The sequence below is a fragment of the Pseudorca crassidens genome, chromosome 7 (assembly GCF_039906515.1).
Source record: "Pseudorca crassidens isolate mPseCra1 chromosome 7, mPseCra1.hap1, whole genome shotgun sequence".
In the NCBI taxonomy this organism is placed as follows: domain Eukaryota; kingdom Metazoa; phylum Chordata; class Mammalia; order Artiodactyla; family Delphinidae; genus Pseudorca; species Pseudorca crassidens.
Genome location: NC_090302.1, coordinates 47588557 through 47614279, shown reverse-complemented (window position 1 = coordinate 47614279; position 25723 = coordinate 47588557). Strand labels below are relative to the sequence as shown.

Below are 25723 nucleotides of genomic sequence, written 5' to 3'. Positions count from 1 at the left end.
TATATACAGAACCTCACATCAAAATAATGAGAAAACAAACAAAACAATACAATTAAAAGAAAAAAAAACGGCAAAAGATTTGAACAGACACTTCAGTAAAGAAAATACATGATAGCGTGTAAGTGCATGAAAAGATATTCAGCATTATCAGTTATTAAGGAGATGCAAATTAAAAGCATAAATAGATAACTCTATCCACCTATTCAAATGGCTAAAATAAAAAAAAATATTTACAATTTCAAGCACTGGAAAGGATGTGGAAAAACTGGATCTTCATGCATGGCTAGTGGAAATGCAAAATGGTATAGCCACTTTGAAAAATTGTTAGTTTCTTAGAAAGTTAAGCATAAAATTATCATACAACCCAACGATACCATTCTTAAATAGTAAATCAAGAGAAATAAAAACATTTCCACACAGAAATTTGTATGTAAATATTCATTAGCACCCCAAACTAGAAGCAACTCAAAATGTCCTTCAAGGGCTTCCCTGGTGGCGCAGTGGTTGAGAGTCCGCCTGCCGATACAGGGGACACGGGTTCGTGCCCCGGACCGGGAAGATCCCACATATCACGGAGCGGCTGGGCCCGTGAGCCATGGCCGCTGAGCCTGCGTGTCAGGAGCCTGTGCTCCACAGCGGGAGAAGCCACAACAGTGAGAGGCCCGCGTACCGCAAAAAAAAAAAAAAAAAAAAGTCCTTCAAATGGTGAATGAATAAACATTATAGCACATCTATGCAATGGAATACCATTCACCAATAAAAAGGAATGAGCTCCTCAAATAGTTATATACTTGATCATTTCATTTATATGACATTCTGGAAAAGGCAACACTATAAGAGCAGACTGAAAATTAGTGTTGTCTGGGGGTTGACAACAAAGGGGCATGAGGGAACTTTTTAGAAGGATGGAAATGTTCTATATTTTGATTGTCAGATTCACGGAACTATACACCTAAATTGGGTGAATTTTACTCTATATGTATTATACCTCAAAACTGACTTAAGCTGTCAACCTTTTTTTAAAAAAAATTAATGTAGAAAGAATTATAGAGTTAGCATTTAAAATGATTGATTCAGACAAAGAACCTTGAATGGATGCTAAAACCATGAAGCGAAATGTTATTGTGGAACAGCATATTGACATGACCCCTATACATTATTGCTAATCTTTGTAATTTGATCTGGACAGTCACTACCTTAACCAAGTGATCAGTCAAATTTCTCATCACTGACTAGGTGAGAACTGGACATCTTGTGCCTCCTGACTTGGAGTAATATGGAGTACATAGCAGCAGCACAAATGAACTGTTCTTGTCAAAAAAATCTTAAACCTGGGTCTAATCAAGTCTTTAAACCTAACTTGCACCTTGCAAAACTATAGGACATAAAGCAATGAGTTAAATTACACCAAGAGAAAACAATCTTACACATACAGAATGTGGAATATTCTCAAAGACAACTTGCCTGGTATTTTCAAAAACATCAGTGTACATGTATAACTGATTCACTTTGCTGTATACCTGAAATTAACACAACATTGTAAATCAACAATACTCCAATAAAAATTTTTTTAAAAATAATTGAAAAAAAATCAGTGTAATAGAGGGTAAAAGAGGAAAACCCTTCTAGATCAAAAGAGAGATAACGAACAACTTGAATACTGATTTGGGGGGGCAGGGCAGCAGTTGAGGACATTTCAGTGTAGACGGGCTACATTCAATGATATTAGAGAATTATTTTTCATTTTTCTGAGGTGTGGTAATGGTATTGTGGTTAAGTAGGAGAAAGTCTATTTCCAGGATATGTATGATTGACAGGTGAATTGTCTCGATGTTTGCAACTTATTTTAAGTGTACACACACATAAAATGTTAACAGTTGTCTCTAGATAGTGTATATGGCTATGCGTTAGTATTATTGTTTTAACTTTTTTCTGCATGTTTGAATTTTTCGTAATAGAGGTGAATGTTTTTAGAACTCATTTGGGAGAAAGTATTTATTGAAGATGGCCTTATGATTTGCAGTGCATTTCTATAGATCTTATGAATATCAGGCCTCTGTATCTACTTTGCACACCCGAAAATAACTTTTTTACTACATTGTGTTTGGCGTGCTATAACACCGGCCTACTTTGAGAACTAGGGTAGAAAACAGCTCTGTGAAATACTTTGAATTATAAGGATTTTTTTTTTTTTTTTTTTTTTTTTGCCGTACACGGGCCTCTCACTGCTGTGGCCTCTCCCGTTGCGGAGCACAGGCTCCAGACGCGCAGGCTCAGCGGCCATGGCTCACGGGCCCAGCAGCTCCGCGGCATGTGGGATCTTCCCGGACCGGGGCACGAACCTGCGTCCCCTGCATTGGCAGGCAGACTCTCAACCACTGCGCCACCAGGGAAGCCCTGTAAGGATGTTTTTGAGAGCATTGTTTACTGTATTATATGGTGTCCTTTTTGGGAAAATGAAACTTTGGATTTCAATGACAAGAATAGTTGTGCTGCTTCTGAGAAACTGGATTTTTGGCATGTTACAAACATTGAATCAGGTAGGTGAGCAGAGCTCATGTTTTTTTGACTGCTAGAAAACTCACATCTCACTTGTGGCCGATTTCTAGCAAGTGCACTTCCCAGCTGTACTCCTGACTGCTTTGTAATTTTCGCTACCAACTCTCATTATTCCCTCAATCTGACTCCCTCATCTATTTTTGGTTGTATTTATTTTATAAGACACTTTATGCCCAACAATGTTCTAGCCATATTAAAAGGATTTAAAATAATACAGTTTATGATTTGAAAGTCACAACCTAAAATACAGATTTTCACATTATTATTATTAGTCATATAATATCTTACTCCTAAATTCAGAGATCCTTTATCCTCTAACCAAATTTAGAATAAAGGAGTGTTACTAGAAAATTTAAAAATATATACTTTTAAATATAGTTAAAATATAAAATTCCTATTTTCTGAAATAACACTTGTAGCTATATTGGCAGCAAATACCTTATTTTGGTAAGGCAGGGGAGAGAACAAGGCCATTCCATTCCATTCCATGGAAATTAAGCTGCCATTAGAATTGGCATTTTTCTTGAGAATTTGATTTTTTTTTTCCATTAATGAAGGGAAGTAAAATATGCCATTGTTTTACCTTTAGCATTTCTGAAAGAATTTTGATGTGCAGAAAATCCTAACGAAAGATTATATTAGTTGCTCTTGAATGTTATTCAGATTCTTGCCCCCCAACATAGTAGTGCCTTCCTTCTGTTAAATGATACTTTATATTTTATAAAATATTTTTCAGCATCAGCATATTGATACAGATGTTATATTTACAATTTGCTCTTGCTGCCTTCTTGGGGTTGTAGTCCTCACCCAGTTTTCTTTTGGGGATTGCTGTGTTATTTTACCACTGATGCATTGTGGGATAACAACGTTTAACAGGGATAACAGCATTTACTATAAAATGTGTTGTATGAATTAATAATGGCTTAGACAGTTTTTAAGACTATGTGTGTGAAGTAGGAGTGTCTTCTGATACATCTTAAGTCTATTCTAATTTTTAAAAGAAGTATTCATTGATAAAGAAGGTTTTCTTTTTTTAGCTAAGATTCTTAAGTCCAGTGGAATCTTCCACTGATGATTTTTTTCCTTTAGATATCTGGATAGTAGCTTGTTAAACTAAATGATCTTTAAAGGGTTTTGTACTTATAAAACTAAGTTTTGATTTTATATTTGAACATGCTTAAATCTTAACCTTAAATAACCTATTATCTTCTACCATGAGGGACATGCCAAAATTAACTGCCAAAACAGGGTTAGTTGTAAACATAGGTGTAAGGTAAGATTGCCATCTCCTTTGCTCCAGGCAGAGTGATTCCTAGAACTAGGATTTGGCTTTCTTTGCTCAGTTGTCTGGAATTCACTTTTTCTAGTTTGCCAAAAGACAGTAAAGCAAGGTACACTGTTTTCTTTCTGCAATTATTTTTAAGTGAAAGTACTGTTCATTCTCATTCATTCATTTCTTTTCTCATTCATTTCTTAACGCATGAAAATCAAAGTTTAATTTTGTAGTAGTGCCTGCTGGTCATGTGGATGCTGTACAACGTCTCCATTTATACTGCTTCACACATCACATACAGGACAAGTTCCCACAAAGACCTGTTTTGTTCTACTCTCGATCCACCCTAAAGAAACCAGTTTCCAAACTATGCACAGCTTTGTAAATCAAGATGAAATGGTCGGAAATTGGAACAGAAACAAGCAAGAAACCAAATAATCCTTCCTAGTTAACAAGTAGCGTGTGTTGTATATAATAAAATTGCAGGTAACAAAATGGTGTGCATTCTAAGAACATTCTAATTTGAAAGTTTATATCACATTCATATTATAATCATAGATCAAGTCATTAGTTTGTTTCTATTGTTGTTAGAGTTAGGAAGATATAAGCAATGCTTTCGGTAAGATATTCTAGGCAACAGAGGGCAGTGAGAATCAAAGATGAAATGTGAACCTTAGTTCTGGGTATTTCTTAGCAAGCCCTGTATGCAATAACTAAGTGCCAAGGTTGATAAGAAGAGGAGTCTGGTGTTAGGCACAGACTTCCTTCTTTCTGGCAACAGTCAGTGGACCACAGAAAAGAGGGAATATAGTGGCATGCAGAATTTATCTTCCCAGGGACTCTCCTTCTAGGTCAGGAAGAAAAGAATCCCCACACACAATTCATAAGTAATAGAATATGTTTTTCACCACAGCGTTAAATTCACTCATAATGTATTCACAGCTTAATTTATGGTTTTTGAAAATACCCTTGAAATATCTCTTTGAATAAACGTTTTGTCATTATCTTACCTTCTTGTTTAGAACTTTAAAGAATATCAAATGCTGTTTAGAAGTTTTGTTTTCTTTCAGATGATTTCTAAATATTGTGATTTTAACTCAGTATCAAATAACCTTCCAAAGAATCTGCATCTTTTGGGATGCTTTTTTTTCTCCTTTTGAGAAATTAAAAAAGGAAACAAAGGAAGCGAACTTAAAATGTCCTTTCTTCATTATTCCAACAATAGGCAAAGACCAGGCTTCCACAACCAAAGTAAGTTAGAGAATTCCCAGAGTACTTAGTGAAAATATATAGTCTAGGTCCTGAGTCAAATAGATGTGTTATAAAATATAAAGCTGTCGTGAGAACACATGACACATTTAAAAATTTTCCTTCCTCATTTCGCAACACATTTTGAGACTAATATTATAATAAAAATGTTTATTTTCTTCATAAAGCCCCTTTTCTACCACAGTCACATGCACATATTTATTTTCTGTTTTGAAGAAACCAGGTTAGCAAGGTAACTTTTCTAAGACATCTTTACATGAGAATACAAAAGGTTTAAATTGAATAATTAAATACCTTCTTGCTTCCAGCTGCTTCTCCCTGGCTCTCCTTTCTCAAGTTTCTTAGTCTCTGCTGTCCCCTGCAGACTGACAATTCAGGACTGTCTAATTTCTCAGTTTAATTTCTCATTTCTCAGTGGTAAGATTTGAATTGTCAAAACAGTAGTCTTAAAATATGAATTAGACTTTCTTTTTTATTACTACCTGTTTTTGAGATATAATGTACATACAGTACATTATACTGTATGTACAGTACATTATACTGTATGTACATAATGTACATACAGTACATGCATATATCTTAACTATACAGTTTGAGTTGTAAAATAAATATGCATCAGAATCAATGGGAATGTGCTTAAAATACTCCTTCCAGGAAATTAAAAAGCTCCCTAGATGATTCTGAGCTACAGCCAGTTAAGGATCTTTGCCTTTGTAAAGAGCCAAATTGATAATGTACATCGAAATACATAGTATACCATAAAATGTTAACCCAGGTTGAAGTTAGGTTGCTATTTAAAAAAACACTTAGGCCTTCCCTAGTGGCACAGTGGTTAAGAATCCGCCTGCCAATGCAGGGTACATGGGTTTGAGCCTTGGTCTGGGAAGATCCCACATGCCATGAAGCAGCTAAGCCCGCGCTCCACAACTACTGAGGCTGTGCTCTAGAGCCCGCAAGCTGCAACTACTGAGCCCACGTGCCACAGCTGCTGAAGCCCACACGCCTAAAGTCCGTGCTCTGCAACGAGAGTAGCCACCGCAATGAGAAGCCCGTGCACCACAACAAGGAGTAGCCCCCACTTACTGCAACTAGAGAAAGGTCGCGTAGCAACAAAGATCCAACGCGGCCAAAAGTAAATAAATTTATAAAAATAAATAAATAAAATTAAAATTAAAAAAACCTTAAATTTCTCATGTACCTTTTGGGGTTTGTAATGCTGGCTCACAAGTGAAATTCTCAATTTGTTTTTCTGTTTCTTTTTAAGAAAATTAATGCAAAACTTCATGATGGAGTATGTCAGCGTTGTAAAGAAGTTCTTGAGTGGCGTGTAAAATACAGCAAGTACAAACCCTTATCAAAGCCTAAAAAATGGTAAGTTAAGTTTCTTAATTACCTCACCAGTACTATCAGTATCATAGTATATGACTTCATTCCCTGATTTTCAAAATCGTGTCCAGATAAATATTAAGGTGAATAGAGAAAAAATTTCCATTCCCTGCAGAATAGAATTTCATCTTACATGCTGAATCCTAGCTTGTGAAGGCAAATAGATTGAAAGGGTGGATTCACCATTCCCTTCTCCCCATTCTCCCCTAAATAAATAATGCACCATTTTTATAGCATCTTGTTCATAAAATGAGACTAGGCTTAAGACAGAGAAGGGAAAGTTTGTTTTGCAAAATTCTATCTCCCACTGATGAGATAATAATGTTTACTATTTAATTTACTAAATTAAATAATATTTTTTACCAAAGGGGGTCTTAAAAAGGGTCTGACCTTTTAATTTGACCCATGAAGATTACTGAAATGCCTTAGATTGAGTATCATAAATAAATCACTAGATTGATAATTTATAATTTCATTCCTTTGAAGTTTTGGGTCTACATGAAGAGACACTGGACTTTGTTTCTCACCTCTCTGTCCTTTACCCTTCCTCTGTAATTTTGGCATTCTGTTTTATCAGCTTTATGTACATCCTGGTGCAGCTCCCTTACATCCTTTGGCTCAGCTGAGTAAGGGCCATATTGGAGGGTAATTGCTGCCTAAAAGAGAAAACTGATTATTTTACATATAAAAATTAGCATTAATATGTACAATATTATTTTTACAATTATGAGTTTTAATTTGGTAGTCTATATAGTAGCTATTTAGAATACATTTGTTCATTGTTGCTTTATTTTACTTTTAGCTATTCAGTAGTAGCAACTTCCTTAAATGTATTCCCTCTTCCTTTTTGGGAGGAAATTTTAATTAAAGTTTGGAAGTCAGTCTAAATAATAAATATGGGGCTTCCCTGGTGGCGCAGTGGTTGAGAGTCCGCCTGCCGATGCAGGGGACGCGGGTTCGTGCCCCGATCCGGGAAGATCCCACATGCCGTGGAGCTGCTGGGCCCGTGAGCCATGGCCGCTGAGCCTGCGCGTCTGGAGCCTGTGTTCCACAACGGGAGAGGCCACGGCAGTGAGAGGCCCGTGTACCACACACACACACAAAAATAATAATAATAATAAATAAATATGATATAACCTTTGCTGTTTATTTCTATTGAAAAATTATGTCAGCTTTTTTGTGGATCTTTAACTCAAGCTATGGGGTAATTTGTTTATTTGAGAATTTTAATAGCTTTGAATGTTTGGGCATTTTAGTTTGCTTAAGATGCTTCTTTTTTTTTTTTTTTTTTTGCGGTACGCGGGCCTCTCACTGTTGTGGCCTCTCCCGTTGCGGAGCACAGGCTCCGGGTGCGCAGGCCTAGCAGCCATGGCTCATGGGCCCAGCCACTCCGCGGCATGTGGGATCTTCCCGGACTGGGGCACGAACCTGTGTCCCCTGCATCGGCAGGCGGACTCTCAACCACTGCGCCACCAGGGAAGCCCAAGATGCTTCTTTTTAATGCTGAAAGGTTAAAAACCTCAAGTAAAGATAGACTAACTTCAGCTTTTTATTTCTGTATTGCTTTTTCAGAGCAAATTTTTAGTATTTATTACAGGTACAGCTGACCCCCTTTTAAATAGCTATACAAGTTTCTGTCTCCTGTCTTCCAGTCTTTTCTTTGTATTCTCTAGCATTTCCTCCCCAAAGAAAACACTTATAAAGAAAATTTTAAAGTTTTATGCTCATTGGCCCAAATTAGCAGTAGGGAAATTTGGCAACTGTTTGTACTGTTCAGTGCTGGATTTCCATGAATGGATTGACTCTGTTTCCTACCACAGAAATTAGATGCTGATTCACTATAAACTGTGTAGTTTTAGTTAATAGGCCTAATACAAGATTTGTAGTTTTTTGAATATTTTCAACAGGTCTTTCTTTTTATAAAGGTATTTTGAGATTTCATCACCAGTCTCCACTTTTCTCTTGGTAGTGCTAGTTCCTAAAAGAATTTTTATAGGTAGTAAGTATTTATGTAACTGTAGAGTTTTAGTAGATTCATGATATAACAAAGGAAATAATTTAAAAACATTTGTGCCTTATCCATTATCTGCAATTTAATCTCTTATCTTTAATTTGTGCTGCCTCCTTTATGTTTATCTTCATTGAATGTGCCAGTATATAAAAGATCATATCAATTATTATACATTTTCCAGATGCTGTGATTTGCTAGAGAATTTCTTTTTTTAAAAAAGTTTTTATTGAATTTGTTACAATATTGCTTCTGCTTTATGTTTTGGTTTTTTGGCCCCAAAGCATGTGGGATCTTAGCTCCCCAACCAGGGATCAAACCCACACCCCCCACATTGGAAGGCAAAGTCTTAACCACTGGACCGCCAGGGAAGTCCCATGCCATAGAATTTCTGAACTTAGTTATTTTAGACAGCTCTTGAATTTTTATTCTTTTTGTGTATTACTTATGGCCTTAATATTTTTATGGTTCCAGAAGAACTTGTATACTATAATTCCTAGAAGAACAGATATTTTATTCAGATAGAAAGACTCTGTTAAAAACAAAAGGAAACAGTAACAAATCTTATGTTTAGTTCCAGAAAACTTATAACACAACAACCTAAGAATGGTTGAATGTGGACACATGGACCCAAAGGTCAGCAACTCTGTCCTGTCTTGGAGTCATTGAAGTCCTTGGAGTCAGGGAAGCTCATGGTGATGTTGCCAATAGCCGGTAGTATGTGACTCAGAGGTCTTCGAAATGAGAGCTAGAAGAGGACCTCAGGAGCTGCTGTTCTATATCACCCTGAAGCAGATGAGGTTAGCCATAGAATAGCTCCCACTGAATGCAAAATGAAGGAAATATATTATACAAATACCAAAGTACAGGTAATAAGACATTAAAGCCTAAAGGAAGACCTCTAGTTATAAAGAAGCCCAAACTAATACAAAAATGATAGCTTATGAGAGACTAAGAAACTGCTAGTTAAAACAAGTCTGAACACGTTATTTAGGAGGTCAACTTGCCTGGCCTAGAATATCATGAATTTCAGGCTACGTTAGAATTTTAGATTACATTAGGCATTTTAGAAAGCCTAGCTTTCAAACTCCAAACCAAGATTGAGTGTTATAGAAAGCATAAATCACCTATGTACACTTTGCTGTCTCTGCATATCAAAACTTGACCAATGCTATAAGGTTTTTAAATCCATTGATGAACAGTGCTTAAAGTAGCGTAGCTTGTTTTGAAATTTTAAATGTTTTGTTCAAGCTAATCACTTATAAATTAAATTTGTCCTTTGTTAGGATTTGTATAAGAAGTTTACTTTGACACTAGATGTGTCTTTTGTGTAAAGATTCATTTTCCAGCACCCTGAATGTTACTTTTGGTAAAAACGCTGAGCATTGTTTCATTTGTCTGTCTCATGCCACAAATTATGTAACCAAATGATGTACATAAAGAAAAGTTCAGCAGAACATAAAATGGAGGAGGAAGTACTGGTTATAAGTGACATTTCTTTTGGAATGAGATAATATTCTGAATATTGGGAAAATTAATGCCTTTTCTCCCATTTGTTTGGTGTGTGAATCACCAAAAACCACGCACATCTAGCAAATTTCCATTGTCCATGGGATCTGATACCAAACAGTTAGATCCAAGAAACAGAGGTTGACATCTAAACTCTTCAAACTTCTTCATTCAACCATGGGAAGCAAAAATTGTACGGTGTTTGTAAGTGGCAGAAAATATTTTCATGTTTCTCTTTTTCCTTCAGTAAGGTGATGTGCTACAGGATTTTTATAAGCATGTTCTTTATGACAATTTCTTCCAATAACTGAAAACAACCATGGACCATTCCCAGAGACTTTTAAGAAAAGAATAGACGTCCTAACTTTAGCTGAAAGAGAGAAGAGTTGAAAACTGTTTTTGCTAGAGAGGGATGGGATGATGGCTGTGAGGGGAAGGGGATAAAATGCATGTCATGTATTAGTGATGTGTGAACAATGAGATATGGTATGATACTACCCTTCTATATGATCAGATAATTTAAATGTCATTGAGTATGCAAAGCTGTAGGTCTTTATAGAAATAAAATCAAAGGCTCATAAACATAATGCTTAGTTTTTTACAGCTTCTCATCTCTGTAAAAGTGCTAAGATGAGCTGCCATCCTTATTTTCCACTGTCACTTAATCAGAGGTCAGCGTAGTTGTACCAGGATTTCCCCATCATTTTGGCTCGTGTTTTTTTATTTGAAGGCGAGAAATCGCTACTCCCTGGTGGAGGGCTGTTGTGGTGCTATGACAGACATCTCCCTTGATCCCTGAATGGTGTAATCATTATTAAGATTACTGCTAGATGTTGAATTGTGGTTCAGGACGAGTCTAAATCTTTTTGTATAAAACCTCATTTTTCAAGGGGAATTACCTGGTGGTCCAGTGGTTAGGACTCTGCACTTTCAGCGCTTTCACTGTGAAGGGTGGGGTTCGGTCCCTGGTTGGGGAACTAAGATCCCTGCAAGTCACGCAGCGAGGCCAAAAAAAACCCCCAAAACCCCTCATTTTTCAAGTGCCTTGTTTTTTTTTTTTTTTTAACATCTTTATTGGAGTATAATTGCTCTACAATGGTGTGTTAGTTTCTGTCAAGTGTCTTGTTTTTGACTTTTGAGGGGAAAAAAAAAAACCCAAAGATAAATTAAAACCATTCATTACCATTCCTGGTCAATCACAAGCCATTCATGAACACTGTAAATAATTTTAGGTGTGGAGCTGAAAATTATTGGAAAAGCAAGAAATCTTAAAAATATAAAGTGATTTGTATAACTCTTAAAAGAAGAAAGGAATCTTGATATTTTTCACTTAAAACTCATTTATAGACATTTATATTATTTTCTGGGTACTAGAAATACAGATGGTTAAAAGACTGTCCCCTTCCTCAAGCAATGTAAGGAAATGAAATGGGCTGTTTTCTTTCTTTCTTTTTTTTTATTCTGGGCTCAGAGGGATTAAATGTCTTACCAAGATAAGAAAGTAAAGCAAATGGAGTTAAGATTCAGATGCAAATTGTCTTATTGCAAAGCTCTGTTCTTCCACTTTCCCACAGTGATTTCTGTGTTTTATTATTCATTCAAAAAGTCCTTTTTCCCTCTTCACCTGAGCCTAATACTATATTAATTTTTATAAGTCACCTGTCTTGTTTATGGAAGTTTCCTACTGCTGAGTAGTATATATAGTCCTGCTTTTTTTTTTTTTTTTTTTTTTGAAATGCCTGTATCTAGACAAATTTTACTTGTAGGTCCTGAAATGCCTAAGGCATAGAAACTTCATATGCCTTGTGTTTCAGGTAACCAAGCAACCTTTTTCTCCTGTCAATTTTGAAATGTAGTAGGCAAATAACCACATATCTGTTAGAGTCTCTAGCTTGTTTGTTTTCTCTTCCTACCCATTAAAAAGAAATCACCAATAATATAGTGTTAGCTCATGTTTAACATAACCATTAGAAGAGAAAGGAGAAGCTAGTATAAAATAGCAACAGACCACAAACAGATTAGAGTCTGGGAGGGGAGGATTTTACCTCCCAGGGGATATTTGGCAGTGTCTGGAGACTTTTTGATTGTCATGACTAGAGATTTTGGGAGGGATGCTACTGGCATCTAGGAGGTAGAGGCCCAGGTGTAGGCTAAACATCCCACAGCGCCCAGGACAGCCCTTACAACGAAGCTATAGCCGCCTGACCTGGCCGTAGTGTCATGGTTGAGGAACCGTGTTGCATACAAAATAGGTGGATACCCACAGGGTCAAGCCACTGAAATGTCATACGTATTTGGTTCAGTGGTTTTCAAACTTTGCAGCTGTAGAGTTTTTGAATAAAACAAAAGGTTACCCAGGAGTCCACTGAATGCTACAGACCAAAATGGAGCTGCCCTGAATGGAGAGAAGACCTTAAATGCCAAAGGAAGAATGTTGATTGAAAGTAGATTTCATCCGAAACATATTTCAAGTGAAGAGAAGAACTGGTGTACCATACCTTGGAACCACATTGCTCTAGGGATGTCTGGTCAGTTTCATGACTTGTGGGTGCTTTATGCCTAAAACAATGTTTGCTTTTCATTAAACAAAGTCACTCCCCCTGGTCCTCACATCCAGGTATTCACTTCTTTTTTAATTTATTTATTTATTTTTGGCTGCGTTGGGTCTTCATTGCTGCGCACGGGCTTTATCTAGTTGCGGCAAGCGGGGGCTACTCTCAGTTGCGGTGTGCGGGCTTCTCATTGCAGTGACTTTTCTTGTCGCAGAGCATGGACTCTAGGCACGCGGGCTTCAGCAGTTGTGATCCGTGTGCTCAGTAGTTGTGGCCTACGGGCTCTAGAGCGCAGGCTCAGTAGTTGTGGAGCATGGGCTTAGTTGCTCTGCAGCACATGGGATCTTCCTGGACCAGGGATCGAACCCATGTCTCCTGCATTGGCAGGCAGATTCTTAACCACTGCGCCACCAGGGAAGTCCCCAGGTATTGCACTTCTTACTTGACAATTTTAAAACGTGTTGCCTCTTAATTTTTATCTCCACTGACTGCCCTGGTACAACCCTTATCTCTTCACACGTCATTGCATTAAATAAATAATTCTCCCCTATCTCATCTCTACTCCCTTGGCTCAGATGAATAAAATAGTGTTTTTAAAAAGGCTTATTTCACATGAATGTTTCAAGTGCACTTGTGGGGAAGAGTTGGGTCTCCAGCAGCAGGCAGGTAAGTGGAACTTTGTCCCCCCAGAAGTTTTGCTTTTGTATGTTTACTGTAGTGTGCTGGGGGAATGGATGGGGGTGGTCTTCTAAACTGTGGGAGAAAACAAAACGTAGTACTATTGGGGAGAAAGTGAGGTGTTGCTCAACAGGTCATGCTACCCTATTGCTTACCTCTCTAACCAGATGTTTGCTCCATCTTTACTAAAAGCTTTTTTTTTTTAATTAGCCAAACTAAATCCTTAAAGATAATCTTTTATAGACCAACTGTGTTCTTTTTTTAAGTTGTTTATCTATCTATCTATTTATTTTTGTTGTGGTGGTGAAAAACACATAACATAAAATTTGCCATCTCAGCCATTTAAAAGTGTACAGTTCGGTAGTGTTATGTATAATCACATGTGCAGTAGATCTCCAGAGCTTTTTCATCTTGCAAGTTTGAAGCTGTATAACCCATTTAACAACAACTCCCCTCTTCTTCTTTCCTTAGTTCTTGGTAAACACCATTCTACTTTCTGTTGTTTTGAATTTGACTACTTTAAATACCTTATATAAATGCAATCATACAGTGTATGTCTTTTTTTTTACTTTCATTTCACTTAGCATGATGTCTTCAAGGATCATTGTGCTGCAGCATGTGACAGAATTTCCTTCCATTTTAAACCTGAATAATAATTGTGTGTGTGTGTGTGTGTGTGTGTGTATGTGTCACATTTTGTTTATCCACTCATCCATTGATGGACCTCTAGGTGGCTCCCACCTCTTGGCTATTTTGAATACTGCTATGAACATTGTTGGGCAGATATCTCTTCGAGACTCTGTTTTCAGTTCTTTGCATGTATACGCAGAAGAGGGATTGGTGGATCATATGGTAGTTCTGTTTTCATGAGGCTTCTCCATACTTTTTTCTATAGTGATCACACTATTTTATAATCCTATCAGTGGTGCACAAGGGTTCAAATTTCTCTACATACTTGCCAAAATATGTTAACTCCCTTTTTTTTAAAGGGAAGAAGTATTGTACTCTTAAAATTCTGCCTAATAAAGAGTACCACTGCCCTCACTTTTCAAAGAAAGCAAATTAATGCACAGAAAGCACCAGGTATATCCACCAGCTAATGGTTAAATCATGATAGTACCTTGCACTCATTCCTTGGTGCTGAATTATTTTATTTGTCCATGAGTTGGCATTCATTACTTGTATTTGTTCATTGCTCAAACACTGTAACGTGAATCTCCTTGAACGAGTTATAATCACATTTTAGATAGATAGATTCTATTCATAAGTATCCAAGGTGTACTTGCTTTCAGTGCTTAGGAACTGAGCATACTACTTACTTCACTGTGAGATACCTGAAAAATAATGTTTGCAATATGCCGTGACCAGTCCAAATTGAGCCCTTATTCCTCCATATAATCTGAGTTTATAGCGTCTGAGTGAAGACCCATTGTTTAGGTGGCTAATTCTACAATCCACATGTTTTGAACATTTTGACTTGCCTCCCTTTTGATGTATTGTAAAACTGAGCACATTTATCAGCTCTTTGCATTCTAGAAGCACAGCTTCTGTTATTAAAATACACCTTTGAGGGGTCCCTGAGCCATTATGGGCCTAAAGCTATATTGCATACATGGGAAAGATAAACAGATTCAAGTGAAAAGGAAAAATAAATGGATTTTTAAATAAATTATTAGAGAAAGAATTTTTCCTTTTTTAAATTTGAAGAAAATATTTGTGTCAGGACATCTGAAAATTAAATGCGTTGTTTATTGTAGACTCTTCTAATAGAAAAATTGTCTCAGTGCTAATAAACATTGGTGCTTAACGAAATTAATTGGGATGGAAATGCAAAAGCTTTATATTTTATAAATATTATATTTCATAGCCAGAGAAGGCTGTTGACTTGGTGATATTTTATATAGTGAAATGGCTACAGATTAACGAACAAAGTTGAATTCCTTAAAAACTGGTAAAAATTGGGGACTTCCCTGGCCGTCCAGTGGTTAAGACTTGGCCTTCCAATGCAGGGGGTGCAGGTTGGATCCCTGGTCTGGGAGCTAGGATCCCACATGCCTCTCGGCCAAAAAACCAAAACATAAAATGGAAGCAATATTGTAACAAATTCAATGAAGACTTTAAAAATGGTCCACATCAACCCATGATGCTCGCACCATCCGCTACTCTGATCCCCTCATCAAGGTGAATGACACCATTCAAATTGATTTGGAGACTGGCAAGATTACTGATTTCTTCAAATTTGACACTGGTAACCTGTGAATTGTGGCTGGAGGTGCTAACCTGGGAAGAATTGGTATGATCACTCACCAGGAGAGACATCCTGGTTCTTTTGATGTAGTTTATGTGAAAGATGCCAATGGCAATAGCTTTGCCACCCGGCTCTCCAACATTTTCATTATTGGCAAAGGCAACAAACCATGGATCTCTGTTCCTTGTGGAAAGGGTATCTGCCTTACCATTGCTGAGGAGAGAGACAAGAGACTGGCAGCCAAACAGAGCAGTGGATAAAATGATCTCTAAGTGACGTGATTGGGAAAGTCTTTGTACTTATAGATAATACTACATACTTAATAGCCTCTTTAGTGTTAAAAAAAAAAAATGGTCCACATCAAAAAAAATCTTAAAAAAAAAAACTGGTAAAAATTGGATGCTTAATTTATGGGTTTATTGCCTGACAACTGGCTTTTATTCCCTTCCTTCCTTCCTGTTTTTCTATTTTTCTTTCTTTCTATTTTTCTTTTTTTCTTTCTTTTGTTGGCACCATGTATTATATATATTGTATATACCTGTATATAGCATATATATATTAGTGTGGTAAATAAAGACTGGCTTTCTATACATTCTTTTATTTTTACCATTTAAAATAAACATAGCAGTTGGATTGTTTATCTGGTTTATAGATTTTTAGGCTCTTTCTAATCTTACCTCCCAAACCCCATCATTTTTATTATTAACTTAGGGTATTAGACTGGGTGGAAATAGAAGGTGAAGTTTATACCAGTTGTGTTCATTACATTTTACAAATTTTATTGGCTTGGCAAAAAGGGTTGGAATTTATTTTTTATTTTTTATTTTGCGGTACGCGGGCCTCTCACTGTTGTGGCCTCTCCTGTTGCAGAGCGCAGGCTCAGCGGCCATGGCGCACGAGCCCAGCCGCTCCGCGGCATGTGGGATCTTCCCGGACCGGGGCACGAACCCGTGTCCCCTGCATCGGCAGGCGGACTCTCAACCACTGCGCCACCAGGGAAGCACAAAGGGTTGGAATTTTTAAGTGGTGAATTAAATTTTACACCAGGTCTAGGCAACATCCCAATCAATTTCATTGAAATAAATACATTATTAAATATCACGTTTCCAGACCAGTGAAAAATTGATTACTTACTGTTGCAAAGAATGTAATAAATTAGGAAGAAAAATTGTTCTAAAATAAAATAGGAGAAAAGGATATTTAATGATTAAACCTTCATTGTCAGTCAGGTCCTCTCTCTAGATGTGTGTGTACCTATATGCAGTTTATTTGGAAATTCAAGTAAGTTTGTGATGGCAGAGGTGATTGGGATGAAGATAGTTTAACAGTGTATGCTATCTGCCAGAATCCAAGCAGAATTAAAAGATAGTAAAGACTCAACTGTAGTTTGACTCTTTCTTTTCCTTTCCCTTCCTGCCTTCATCCCCCATCAACCTGGGAAAGGTGTACTGTAAATAGCTGGGGAAACCCCTGCAGTTGAGTGCCTTTTTCCTTTCAGACAGCATGACTTTCATGAATAGGAACTGGGAGTGGCATTGCAGAGACTACGTCTTAGATAAGTAAAGTACTTTTAGTACTCTGGGATGCAGAAATAGCTTTGTTATTATAGAACCTTCTCCTTTACTGGTATTTTAGAAATCCAATTTTACTTTTTTGTTTGTTTGTTTTTTTGCGGTACGCGGGCCTCTCACTGTTGTGGCCTCTCCCGTTGCGGAGCACAGGCTCCAGACGCACAGGCTCAGCGGCCATGGCTCACGGGCCCAGCCGCTCCGCGGCATGTGGGATCTTCCCAGACCGGGGCACGAACCCGTGTCCCCTGCATCGGCAGGCAGACTCTCAACCACTGCGCCACCAGGGAAGCCCCCAATTTTACTTTTACTGTTTGGGCACTGAAATGATGTATTCTTTCTGATTTGGATGTTAATTGTAGAAGGTAGAAGCCAGAAAGCTAAAAAATCCCTTAAAAGTAGAAATTATATTCTGTTGGTGAGACTTGGGAGAATTTATTGCTGGAATTCTTCAGAGAATTATCAGGAACTTGATACTGTTTGAGGAATCATGGTAAAAGGAAAGGAAAAGATCTCAAATACTTAGAGCTGGCCTAAGATCACGTAAAGCTAGATTTCACTTTAACCCTAGTACTATACGTTTTTCCATTTTTCTGATAGTGTCTTAAGCAAGTAGATAATTAAGATATTTGTACTGAACTTTGCATGTCTTCAAAGCTTTGTTATATATATTGGCTTCTAGTAAGAACCCTATGGAGGTAGGAGCAGCAGATGAAAAAGTGGCCTTAGAAAAATTAGGCGACTTACCGTAGGCACAGCTAGTAAACAGCAGATTCAAAATTAGAATGCAGAGGTTTTTTTGTTTGTTTTTTCATAATCTCTCATTCCTGGCTTTCATTTTAATGTCAGATCCCTAAGGTTTGACTCAAAGTCATCCACTATGACTTGAACCATTTCTATACCTTAAATTAACGAACACAAAATTTTCACTTGTAGAATGAAAACATATCTGTTAAAAAACTTTATTTTGTATAACCAGATTTTCCTTACTTAACCTACAAGAACCAAGAAACCTGCCCTGTATTTGAAAGATAATTTAGTGTAATCTACATGTTTTGTTAGGAACAAAATTGTCTCTAGGAAGAGTCCAGGGTAGTGATGGAGGATATTATCCCAAACATAGCTATTTTCTGACAAAGAAATGGGATTGCTAGGGATAACAGATAAAAAATTTGGTTCAGTTTGCAATTATTTTTTTAAATAAATTTATTTATTTATTTGTTTTTATTATTGGCTGTGTTGGGGTCTTTGTTGCTGCATGTGGGCTTTCTCTAGTTGCGGGAGCAGGGGCTACTCTTCATTGGGGTGTGCGGGCTTCTCATTGCGGTGGCTTCTCTTGTGGAGCACGGGCTCCAGGCATGCGGGCTTCAGTAGTTGCGGCATGCGGGCTCATTAGTTGTGGTTCGTGGGCTCTCTAGAGTGCAGGTTCAGTAGTTGTGGCACATGGGCTTAGTTGCTCCACGACATGTGGGATCTTTCCGGACCAGGGCTTGAACCCATGTCCCCTGCCTTGGCAGGTGGATTCTTAACCACTGTGCCACCAGGGAAGCCCTGCAATTATTTTAAATAGCATCTTCAATGTACAAGACACTGTGCTATGTATTACAGAAGATACCAAAATGACTGTGACACCAAGGAATTTACAGTCTGTTAGGAGAGGTGGGCCCACAGGTAACTCTGTTGGCAGGTCGCAAGAAGTGCTAGTTGTAAGTAAAAGGAGACAGAGACCCAAAGGGCACAAGTTAAGCCTGCAGAGGAATAATAAGATGAAGATAGGAAAGACAGATCTAGAAAAGGTAGTAGAGTGCTGTAAACAATGTTTACAGGAAACCCTATGAGGAAGGCACCGGGGAATGGAGGGAAAATGAGCAAGAATCCCCTGTTCTCTTTGATGGACAATGCAGGTACTCTCAAACTGTCTCTATATGTATTGTCTTTGGGTTCTACATAAGTTGTCATTTGTTCATTCATTTGCTCTTATTTTTTCTTTCCTCTTGTTACATAATCTTGGTGATTCATAAACATTAATCAATGTTCCTTGTCAAAAAGATCTGCTTTGAGTATACATTTAACAAAGAGAAAACAAGACAGAATTTTGGTTTAGCGGTTAGATTTCTAGCCTTAAAAAAAGTGTATTGATCACTAATTTTTTTTGATCTTTTATCAAACAAAAGTAAACATTGTTATATACTACAGTATGATCAGTCCTTCCATGTATACCAGTGTGTGACAATAAACTATATATGAGAGAAAGACAGTGAGTGCCAGTTTGGCCTCTTTGGTTTAGCTCTTCAACTCCAGAATTTCTTAGAATAGTTTGAGGCTCTGATGGTTAATCAGTGATATGAGAGTCACGTCACCACATTCCAGGAGTATTAAAATGTCCTAGAGTGGAGTTTTAGTCACAGGCCACTCTGCATCATATTATAGTATACAGTGACTGTAAACCCTGACCTTATTCTTGCCCAGAACTTTGGTCTTTAATACTTAAAGGTAAAAGTGAAGAGTTTTCATTACTATCATCACTAGTGCATCTGTACATAAAGCCTACTTTTTGACATTAATATTGATTGATACAGCAAGCTTTGATTTTAAATTACCTGCTCCAAGTAATAGTTTTGAGCAGTAGTTTCCATTTTCTCTTTTTTTTTTCTAAACTACTCTTGGTCAAAGGTGAATATTTTGTAATCTTTTAAGAATTATTCTAATCAAATCTACTGCAATAAGAAGAGGTAAAATCTCTCCACGTATTTTCAAATACATCATTTAGGGACACAGGGAAGTGAACTGAACTTCTACTCAAAGTTCTTGGAATTTGGGGACATTGTTTCCTTAAAAACATTTCCTAAGTAGCATATGATATAATTCCTTAGTATGGATTCTGGATCTTTCTGTGTTAGCACAGGTTACTTGGAGCCACTGTAGGAAATGTCACTTTATAGAACTCTGTTAATGTGAGTTTCTATTATTTGTACACCAAGAGTGGAGTATCACAGCTCACTGTTTACAAAAGCACCTAGCTGTCACCTGTCAGAATATTACAAGTGGAGCTGAACTGTGATAAAGGTTAAAGTGTAATAATATAACCAGGAAATGAAGGCAGTACCAGAAAAGTTGTGGCAGAGTAAAATGAGTCTTTTACTTATAGAAGTTACTGAAAATATCAGATCAGTTCTTTTCCCATTGGTATTTATTGTCCAGATCAGTACTTCTCAGAGCTTTTGTTCTCAGGACCTCTTTATACTGTTAAAAATTACTGAGAGGCTTCACTGGTGGTACAGTGGTTGAGAGTCCGCCTGCCGATGCAGGGGACCATGGGTTTGTGCCCCGGTCCGGGAAGATCCCACATGCCGCGGAGCGGCTAGGCCCGTGAGCCATGGCCGCTGAGCCTGCGATCCGCAGCAGGAGAGGCCACAACAGTGAGAGGCCCGCATACCACAAAAAAAAAAAAAAAAAAAAAATTTACTGAGGAGCTCAGATAGCTTGTTTTTTAAAAATTAATTATTTGTTTATTTTTGGCTGCGTTGGGTCTTTGTTGCTGCGCACGGGCTTTCTCTAGTTGTGGTGAGCAGGCTTCTCATTGCGGTGGCTTCTCTTGTTGCAGAGCACGGGCTCTAGGCGGGCGGGCTTCAGTAGTTGTGGCTCGCGGGCTCTAGAGTGCAGGCTCAGTAGTTGTGGCGCGTGGGCTTAGTTGCTCCGCAACATGTGGGATCTTCCCAGACCAGGGATCGAACCCGTGTCCCCTGCATTGGCAGGCGGGATTCTTAACCACTGTGCCACAAGGGAAGCCCTGATAGCTTGGTTTATATTGGCTTTTATGGGTTATATCTAATGATATTTATTAGATATAATGATATTTATTGTATTAGATATGAAAACTGAGACATTTTAAAATAATTATTTAATAAATAATATGAATGTAAGCAACATGCCCATTAAGTGTTAATACTAATAACTTTTTATGAAAAAATAACTTTTGAAACAAAAATATTAGTGAGACAAGTGGCATTGTTTTATATTTCTATGAATTTCATTAGTGTCTGACTAGTAGAAGGAAAAGGAAACAGTACATTTCAAAAAGAGTATGAGTAAATTTTAATAACCTTTTCCAGATAATTGCAGAAATTCATCTTTGATACCATACCAGATCTCAGAAGGGTAATTTCCTAAAGGTTTTATGGTATAGAATCTGAAACCACATCAGAGAACACTTTGTTATACTAAAATCCATTGGTCTGTCTTGCAATTGAATGGATCTTTCACTCATGCATGCTTTTGTAACATCATGCATTTGCTCATTTGGAAAATATTAGTTCATTGAATTATACAGATCTTTCAAATGTTGCTATGTTTTATTATACAATAGAAAATGTGTTAATACTACAAGAATGTCATTAGAAAGTCTGTGGGTTTTTCATTTTTGTTATTTAGCTATGAATTTGTGGAGGTGACAAATACAGTGATTACTAGTACAATTTGGTGCTGCTGTCTTTGTTCATGCTAAGTTGCCCGGACTTTTAGTACCCATTGTAAAGAATGAGACTCAAAGAAGTTAAAGTGACTTTCAATGATTATGTGGCAAGGATATCAGGATATCCCAAATCAGTGCTATTTTCAAAATACATAATATTTTCTAGTATTTACAGTGGTCCTCAAAATCAAATTTTGTCTCTGATTTTTATCCTTAAATAGGTAGTGAACATTGTTTAGCTTTTAATTACTTTTTCTTTACTTTTGTGTTTTTCATTATAAAAAAAGTAAATATAATAACATTTTAAAAAAGTGTATTACTGTCTCCTTTGTTAGTAAACGTGGTTCACAGGAGTAACCTGTGCTTTTTTTTTGAGCACAGTTTCCACTAAAATGATTAGTTGTGGTATATGCATGGTCAAGATTGATTATTTCTGGGAATTGTATTTCATGGAGCAATGAAAAGAAGGCAAAATCACCATTATTTTAACATCTCTGGAGTTCTCTTGGTAATGAACTCACAAAATATTCAAAATGTAGCTATTTTCAGGGGAAATTAGGTAAAATTTGTATTTAGGTGAATTTCAAGTTTTTCCTTACTACACATTTTGCAAGAAAAAAATACTCAGGAGTGATTAAATAATTTACAGCTATTTTTAAAGATGTTTCAAGATACTGCACAAGTTTTATTACAACTTGGAATGTATATCTCTTATCATTAAAATAATGTCTAAACCATTTCATGCTTAAGATCAAGATTCTTTGGCTAGACGAATGTGATGTATTTAGGTGAGAAAAAGAGGCTGAAACTCAATTACTTTCAGGTCTTCTCTCACTGTATTCCCCATGAAGACATAAAGCCTAGGTTAAGAGATTTGAAATTGAAGGCGCACAAAGATCTCACTTCTGTGACAGAGAAACTGGAGGGTTGTAAACGTCTAAAAATGTATATAATTTACCTTTTAACAAACATTTCACGTTTATAAAAAGGAAACGTGTCATTTGAAAAATGTGTATGTGTGTGTATCTCCTTATAAGATAGGTATATTTATACTCAGAGCTACTAGCCTAATACAACCTGTTTTTCTGAGTGGATTTAAATTTGAAAAGAGCATAATTGCTTTCAGCAAAAAAATTCCTTCTCTTCTCAACCATATTGAAAGACCCCCCTATCTAGGCAGTAGTACTTTGATCTGGTCAAGAGTTCTCCAGTGGTAATGTGCTTAAGAATTTCTTTAAGAGTTTATTAACAGACAGATTCTTGGAACCCATCTCCAAGATTCTGATTATATAAATAATGGGTGGAGGCCAGAGATCTGCATTTTAATAAGCTACACAGGTGTTTGAGCCAGTGATAAAAGTCACTGTTTTGAGGATTAGATGTGCTAGAAAATGTAGAATCTGGTATCTTTTAACTCTGCATTCCAAAACAGGATATCCCATTTTTGAGCCTATTTTACATGTAAATTTTAACATTAACAGTTCTACAAATACAGTTTTATCCCCGAATTAGCAATTTGAATACTTAAGGATTAGTTTACCCCAGGAGTCCCTGTTATAAAACAACGTATTAATAGAAATGAATTTCTTTGAAGCCTCAGAAATCTAACCAAAACAGACTTCCTTTAAAATTATTTAAAAAAAAGAAATTGAAGCCAAAAAACACTGAAATTTTTCCTAGTCCATTTGTATTGTTAGAATTTTGTGTGTATTCTAATGGCATAATATTTTAATCTAATTTTTATTGCAAAGTAATTAAGTAAAGCTTTTTGGAAAGTCAAAACACAAAACATACCAAATTATTTAACAAAAAATTTTCATAATTATTTTCACTTCGATTGTGAAGTTTTTTTTAAAAATTCTGATTCATTTTTCCTAATCAAGTCTCTTACATGCAGTAAAATGTACCCTTTATAGTGTACAGTGTTAGAAAAACAAAATTCAACTGAGTGAATTTTCAAGATCTTATTGACTTTATCCGATTTAGCAGATGGAAAGGAGCTCTGAGGAACTGTAGAAAATGAAAGAGTTTTGTAAGGCAGAAGGGTGTGGGAACAAGAAAGTCACACTAGACAAAAAAGCAGATTGGTTACTGCAAGGTCACTTTCCTTTAGGGGGTGGCAAGGGCCTATCAGGCAGAGTACTTAGCTTGTGCTGATTAGATGAGTCCTGATTGGTTTAAAATTCCATTTCTGGGAAAACCAAAACGGAAATTGTCTCAATTTGGTGATTTGGGCCTTAGCTTAAGTGACTCTATTTTGGGGGCAGTTGTTTTGTTTTTAACAACAGTTTTATAAGTTTTGACAAATGAATACAGTTGTGAGACAAACACCACAATTAAGATATAGGACGGTTCTATTACCCGCAAACATTCCTTTATGCCACTTTGTAGTTCCTCCTACCTCACTCCCAGTCCCTGGCAAACACTGATCTGTTTTCTTTCCCCATACTTTTACCTTATTGCAGAATGTCATATTTATGGAGTCACACAGTATATGGTCTTTTGAGGCTGACTTCTTTAACTTAACATAGTGGATTTGAGATTCATCTGCACTGTTGTGTGGATCAGTGGTTAGGTCGGTTTTATTGCTGAGTAGTATTCAATCAGGATGTATCACCGACTGTTCATCCATTCACTGGTTGATAGACATTTAGGTTTGCTAGTTTTTGATGATTGTGAACTATGCTGCCATAAATATTTCATGTACAGAGTTTTGTGTGAATGTATGGTGAAGATCTGTTTAATTTATCAGGATTTATTGATGATGGTTTTGTTGTAGTTAAGAAATCTTTGCCTAGGGTTACAAATATTTTTTCCTTTGTTTTCCTCTACAAGTTATGTAATTCTTGGTTTTATATTGGGTTTATGATCCATTTCCTGTTAATTTTATGGATATCCAACTGTTCCATGGTTATTTGTTGAAAAGTCTGTACTTTCTCCATTGAATTCCCTTTGTGTACTGTGTTGAAAATCAGTTGAGTTATGTGTAAGAGTCTATTCTGTCCCATTGATGTATGTATCTATCTTTCACCAATACCATACTGCCTTCCTTGATTACTACAGCTTTAAGATAAGTCTTGAAATCCAGGCTTAAGAAAGTCTTCCAACCTTGTTTTTCTTTCAAAATAGTTTTGGCTAATATATTTACTTTGCTTTTTCTTATAACTTTTAGAATCAGCTTGTCAATTTTATTTTTTTTAAATTTATTTATTTTTTTATACAGCAGGTTCTTATTAGTTATCCGTTTTATACATATTAATGTATATACCTCAATCCCAATCTCCCAATTCATCCCACCCCCCCACCACCACCACTTTTCCCCCTTGGTGTCCATACGTTTGTTGTCTCCATCTGTGTCTCAATTTCTGCCCTGCAAACCAGTTCATCTGTAGCATGTTTCTAGGTTCCACATATATGCGTTAATATATGATATTTGTTTTTCTCTGTCTGACTTACTTCACTCTGTATAACAGTTTCTAGATCCATCCATGTCTCTACAAATGACCCAATTTCATTCCTTCTTATGGCTGAGTAATATTCCATTGTATATATGTACCACACCTTCTTTATCCATTCGTCTGTCAGTGGGCATTTAGGTTGCTTCCATGTCCTGGCTATTGTAAATAGTGCTGCGATGAACATTGGGGTGCATGTGTCTTTTTAAATTACGGTTTTCTCTGGGTATATGCCCAGTAGTGGGATTGCTGGGTCATATGGTAATTCTATTTTTAGTTTTTTAAGGAACCTCCTTACTGTTCTCCATAGTGGCTGTATTAAATTACATTCCCACCAACAGTGCAAGAGGGTTCCCTTTTCTCCACACCCTCTCCAGCATTTGTTGTTTCTAGATTTTGTGATGATGCCCATTCTGACTGGTGTGAGGTGATACCTCATTGTAGTGTTGATTTGCATTTCTCTAATAATTAGTGATGTTGAGCAGCTTTTCATGTGCTTCTTGGCCATTTGTATGTCTTCTTTGGAGAAATGTCTATTTAGGTCTTCTGCCCATTTTTGGATTGGGTTGTTTGTTTTTTTAATATTGAGCTGTATGAGCTGTTTATATATTTTGGAGATTAATCCTTTGTCCGTTGATTCGTTTGCAAATATTGTCTCCCATTCTGAGGGTTGTCTTTTCGTCTTGTTTGTAGTTTCCTTTGCTGTGCAAAAAGTTTCATTAGACCCCATTTGTTTATTTTTTATTT

At 36.8% G+C, this 25723-nt stretch overlaps 1 protein-coding gene across 1 annotated transcript in view; it reads left to right on the top strand.

Annotated features, from left to right (window-relative positions):
• Positions 1–25723, top strand: part of C7H9orf85 (chromosome 7 C9orf85 homolog) — a 64570-nt gene that overhangs the window by 22105 nt on the left and 16742 nt on the right. Inside the window, exon 2 of the mRNA XM_067744171.1 lies at positions 6366–6472. Coding sequence (XP_067600272.1) covers positions 6366–6472 — 107 coding nt within the window. The remainder of the gene's footprint in view (positions 1–6365; positions 6473–25723) is intronic.